The sequence below is a fragment of the Cygnus olor genome, chromosome 20, assembly GCF_009769625.2.
Source record: "Cygnus olor isolate bCygOlo1 chromosome 20, bCygOlo1.pri.v2, whole genome shotgun sequence".
Taxonomy (NCBI): Eukaryota; Metazoa; Chordata; class Aves; order Anseriformes; family Anatidae; genus Cygnus; species Cygnus olor.
This window is the reverse complement of record NC_049188.1, coordinates 261315-266758: the sequence shown is the minus strand read 5'-3', so window position 1 is coordinate 266758 and position 5444 is coordinate 261315. Positions and strand designations below refer to the sequence as shown.

Genomic DNA, 5444 nt, shown 5'->3' with positions numbered 1-5444 from the left:
GCCGGGCGCCGGACGAACGCCCGCCGGCGGCAGCGGGGAGCCCCGGCGGGGCCGTGGGGGGGGGGGGGGGGGGGGGAAGGGGGGGAGGGGGGGCGATGTCCGCGTGCCGGGGAGATAAAGGAGCGCGCTGCCGCACGGCCCCGGGCCTCTTCCTGCGCGACAAGGGGCGGGGCGGGCGGCAAGGGGCGGGGCCGGGAGGTGGGCGGGGCCAGTCGGCGGGGCGGGGCCGGTCAGCGGGGCGGGAAGGGGCGGGGGCAGGCGGGGCGGGAAGGGGCGGGGCTATCCAGCGGGGCGGGGAAGGGAAGGGACAGGGCGGGAAGGGGTGGGGCCAGTCAGTGCGGCGGGAAGGGGCGGGGCCAGCCAGCGGGGAGCGAAAGGGGCGGGGCGGGAAGGGGCGGGGTCAGCCAGCGGGGCGCGAAAAGGGGCGGGGCGCGAAAAGGGGCGTGGCCAGCCAGCGGGGAGGGGGAGGGGCGGGGTGGGAAGGGGCGGGGCCAGCCAGCGGGGAGCGAAAGGGGCGGGGCTATCAAGAGGGGCGGGGGCAGCCAGCGCGGCGGGAAGGGGCGGGGCGTGCCTCAGCCGGCGTCGCCGTCCGGCGCAGGCGCGTTGGGCCGTGCCACGAGGGAGGGAGGCGGGAGGATGGAGGCGGCGGCGGTGCTGGGGGGATGGGGGCCGCTGGGGGCCCTCGTCCTGGTTCTGGTCGCGGTCCCGCTGCTGGCGGCCGCTTTCCGCCGCGCCGCCCCGCGGGGGCTGTCCGCCGCGCCGCCGGCTGGTGAGTACCGCGGGGGGCCGGGCCGGGCCGCGCTGCCCCCTGAGAGCCGCTCCCCGCTGATCCCCGCTACCCCCAGGCCCCGGGGCTAGCAGCGCCGCCGCCGCCAGGCCGGAGGGCCTCAGGAAGGCGAAGCTGCCGGCGCGGGCCCGCAGGGACAAGCCGCAGCCGCACAGCTTCACGCACCGGCTCCTGGTCGCCGCCCTCAAGGTACCGTGCCGGCTGCGCTGCCGGGCGCCCCTCGCTCTCCTCCTCCTCCTCCTCCTCCTCCCGACCGTGCGCTCTCTGCAGGGCCACAGCGGCTCCGTGTCCTGCCTGGACTTCAGCAGCAGCGGCAAGTACCTGGCGTCGTGTGCTGACGACCGCACCGTCCGCCTGTGGAGCACCCGCGACTTCACAGCGCGTGAGCACCGGTGTCTGCGGGCCAACGTGGAGCTGGACCACGCTGAGCTCGTCCGCTTCAGCCCAGACTGCAGGTGGGGCCGGGCCTCCCCGCACCTCATCCCTGCCCAGCCCGCGGACCGCGGGCGGTGCTGCTGCTCCCTGAGGCCCCGCGGATGGAGCCACCAGACACGCGACCAGAGCCCCGGTTGAAGTCAGGGCTGCATCACCTGGGCTGCAGGGAGGCTGTACCCCTGCAGGAGGTCTCGCAGGGTTTTGACGGTCCCACTGATACGTGGCTTCTCCTGAAAGCAGCTGGCACTTCAGCATGGTGCTTGGGCATATATCCCAGCGTCCAGCTTGCTGCCCCCGTGGAAGGTGCTTGTTAAGGTCTCTGTCAGAAAGCCAGCTTGAACTGCTAGGCCTCTCTGGAGAACTGGGGAGGGAGCTCCAGCTGCCTGGGGAGGTTGCTTGAAAAGCCTGCCTTGGCGTTTTGCAAAGTGGCCTCCTTTAGAGAGGGGAAGGCATCTGGTTTCCTGGTGTTGTTTTCCATTCAGTGTTGCGATTGAGCTAACGCAGGGAGAACTTGGTACCCTCATAAAACAAAGCTTTTTATCTGTCACTATATATCCCTTTCTCCAGGTGTCACTGAATGACCGACCTATTAACTTACCTCAGTTCAGCCTATCTATAAGGTAACTTGTTTCTTAATGGTTCAGAGTGACATGTCCTTCCACTTAGGGCATTCATTGTGTGGCTGGCGAATGGCGAGACTATTCGCGTCTACAAAATGACTAAGAAGGATGATGGCAACTTCACCTTCACTGCGACTTCTGAGGACTTCCCAAAGAAACACAAAGCTCCTGTCATCAATATAGGAATTGCAGAGACAGGTATGGTGATGACCATCTGCTCACTTGTCAAGGCTCTCCAGATCTGCTTTTTCTTTTAAAGCAATGGCTGCTGGGTTTAAAGTGTTAGGGTTTTTGGCTTAATTAAGACCCACTTGATTCTCTGTGGTCTTCTAGATGTTATTTTTTAGCCTTTGTTTACTAGTAAGTAAATTGGAAGACATAGATTGCAAAGAAACAATTTTCATGTAAACACAGAATTACCTCCCTGATATGCAGAGTCTTTTAATTTAGTTTTTCAAGGATACTGTTGCAAAGAAGTCTGGTCTCGATATTGAGAGCATTTCTGTTCTCTGGCTCACTTGTCTCTTTAACCAGTCAGAAATCTCCCTAGTAAGTTCATAGATCAGGAAGCATAGGATCTATCTTGGACTTCTAGGATTTTTCAGGCCAGAGCCTGGGGGGGAGTTTGTTAGCAGTGAGGGAATTGATGGGTGCTTCAGGCATGTGACAATGGATGGCTGAAAGTGGGTAGAGACAAGTTCTCCTCTACAATAGAAGAGCAGAGAAAATGTTAACTGAGGCCCTTGTTCAGCTGCAAAAGTGAAAATGGAAACTGCAACAATTAAGTTGAAGGTTAATATGCAACTCCGGCTGTTGCCCAGACTGAGGTGAACAAGGGGGGGTAAGCATTGCAAGCAAAAGTCTGAAACGTTGACAGCACCAGTAATCAGGGACAATACTGGTGTGACTCTGATCAGCTACCTGTCTGTAATCCATGACTTGTAAGCTAGAGATACCTATTCAACTTGTGTTTTTTTTTGGGGGGAATCAAGTCTGCTGCATTTCTCTTGTGGTTCCAGTGTGGTACTGAGCTCTGCAAATGGGATCTGAAAGGTCCTGGGGTGAGAAGAACACAGGGTCTCATGAGTACCCATTGCCAGCTGACAGCTGCTGAAGCCACAGGTTTGAGCATTAAGGTATTAACCAGGAGCTGAGCCTTCTGACACTGCTTTTCACTCTGTGCCAGGAGATCAGCACTCGAATTCTGGTGCTACTTTTGGTTTTCTTGATTGTTCTGGTGCAGAGAGAGATTGTCCTGCTTAGGGACTGTCCTAGTCCTTTGGTAAGCCTGTGACAGCTTTAGGCCTAGATGCTCTCCTGATCTCTGTCTTTTTTCCCCAGGAAAGTTTATCATGACAGCTTCCAGTGATACTACCATCCTGATCTGGAACCTGAAAGGTGAAGTCCTTGCCAGCATTAACACTAACCAGATGAACAATGCCTATGCTGCAGTGTCACCCTGTGGGAGGTGAGGTGCACGCAGGTATTCCAAGCTGTTCCTGCTGAGAAGTGGGAGGCCACAAGAATAAACAAGAACCTCGCCCCTTCTCAGGGGAAATGATCAGACCAGATCATCTGCAGCTTGTCGTTACTATAATGCAGTTTTCTGAGGGTTCCACGTTATTTTATTTTTATTTTTTAAAAATGATTCCTGCCCCCAAGAGCAGTCCCTCCAGGAGTGCTGACTCCCACCTGCACGGTCTCAGACACTTGGTGGTTTGTCATTGCGTCTCAGGAACTGCTGTTCCCGTTAACCATCTCTTGAAGAGCTGAGGGAGAGAACAGCATTGGCTTTGGGTGGCAAAGCGGGTGGGCCAATGTAAACGATCTGTACAAAGCAAATAACATTTCTAGTGCACAGTTTTTAACCTTTTAAATGTTAATTACAAAATTAAAATCTTTATTACCTAAAAGTTGTTTATCAGGAAAATCTTGTTCTCAGCTCTGTCTCTAACCTGTTGCTGTAGCAAGACTGTTAGTATGCACTGAGTTCGGGGGTCAGAGCACTTAGATTTTTTATTTTGTCCGAGTCGTTTCTCAATGTTAAGTCATGGAGTTGCTGCTCTTGTCCGTGGTGGCCTTCCTTAGCGTTCCCTTTACTAGACTGCTTTCAGTGAAAACTTTTTCAGCAGACCAAAGCAAAGTTCTGAATGTAGGTGTCCAGACGGGATTGACTTCACAGAGCCCTTTCTTACACGCCCCTCTGCGCAGGCACCCTGTAGGGCTGCAAGTGGCCTCTGCCTCCCTCAGGAGGCCAGAGGAGAGCTCTGTGTGGCTGTGGCTATAGAGCTCCATGGCCCAGCCAAAATAACGAATTTGTAACAAATACCCTGTCTCACTGCTTTCTTCTACCCAGGTTTGTGGCATCATGTGGCTTTACCCCTGATGTAAAGGTGTGGGAAGTGTGCTTTGGCAAAAGTGGAGACTTCCGGGAAGTGACCAGGGCTTTTGAGTTGAAAGGCCACACTGCTGGCATACATTACTTCTCCTTCTCTAATGACTCGAGGCGGTAAGTTAGTGTTATTTCACTGCCTGAAATAGCACCATCAGGACACGTGTGCTCACCCCTTCCAGTGTGCCCGAGCAGCTCGTCCGAACAGGCTGCTGCCCTGCACAGTGTGGGGGAACTCTGCTGTGTGTGTGTGCTCCTGGGAGCACGGGGATTGCCTTGGGCCATCTTCGTCTTCCCCAAGGGTTTCCTCCTGGTGGGTGACCGTTGCTCTAGAAAGGAGGATGGAGTACACACGTGCGTACAGGCTCACACCGCCCAAAGGAGCGCTCTATCCACAAAGGAAAGGATTCCTTCTTTGCAGATGTGGAAGGGGAATAGGTGGTACCCATTTTTCCTTGCAGTCACGTGTGGTTTATGTCCTGCCTGTAGGATGGCAACTGTTTCGAAGGATGGTACGTGGAAATTCTGGGACACAGATGTGGAATATAAGAAGCAACAAGATCCATACCTGCTTCTGACAGGGAAGTGTGAAGTAACAGAACCGTGTCACATTGCCCTGTCCCCTGACGCTCATGTCGCAGCCATCTCCTGTGGTACAAGCATTATTGTGTACAACACTCGAAGAGGAGAAGAGGAGGAGCGCTTTGTTGGTGTTCACGGACAGTACATAACAGACTTGGCTTTTGACACCAGCAGCCGCTACCTGGTGTCTTGCGGAGACCGGGCCATCCGGGTGTTCCACAACACTGCTGGCTACCGGGCGGTGGTGGAGGAGATGGAGACCATGCTGAAAAAAACTGCCAACAAAGCCACCCGAGAGAGACTGGAGCAGCAGATCGCCAGTGCCAGGAAGGCACTGGCGGCGATCTACGGCAGGAAGCACTAGTCCTCTTTGCCCACGGGAGCGGCTTCCCGTTCTGTGCAGCTGCAGGGAGCAGCGTGCTGCGGCTGATTTTTAATGACCCTGAACGACTTGTAATAAACGAGCGCTCCGCCTGCTCACGCAGAGCCTTCCTTCTGTGCGGTCCGACTGGGGTAGCGCAGAGGTGGACGACGCCGGGCGGCCGGGGGGGGGGGGCGAGAGGCGGGCTCGAAGGGCCTCCCGCTGGCTCCGGCTGCTCGGTCCCGCCTAGCGGCGCCCAGCGCTCGC

At 56.6% G+C, this 5444-nt stretch overlaps 1 protein-coding gene across 1 annotated transcript; it reads left to right on the top strand.

Annotated features, from left to right (window-relative positions):
- The first annotated feature begins 636 nt into the window (after positions 1-636).
- On the top strand, positions 637-5302 carry TBL2 (transducin beta like 2). The gene is made up of 7 exons (XM_040532923.1): positions 637-769; positions 846-976; positions 1058-1242; positions 1889-2040; positions 3184-3310; positions 4199-4351; positions 4724-5302. Exons 1-7 carry the CDS (start codon positions 637-639, stop codon positions 5178-5180), a joined length of 1338 nt encoding a protein of 445 aa, XP_040388857.1. The 3' UTR covers positions 5181-5302.
- The last annotated feature ends 142 nt before the right edge of the window (positions 5303-5444 follow it).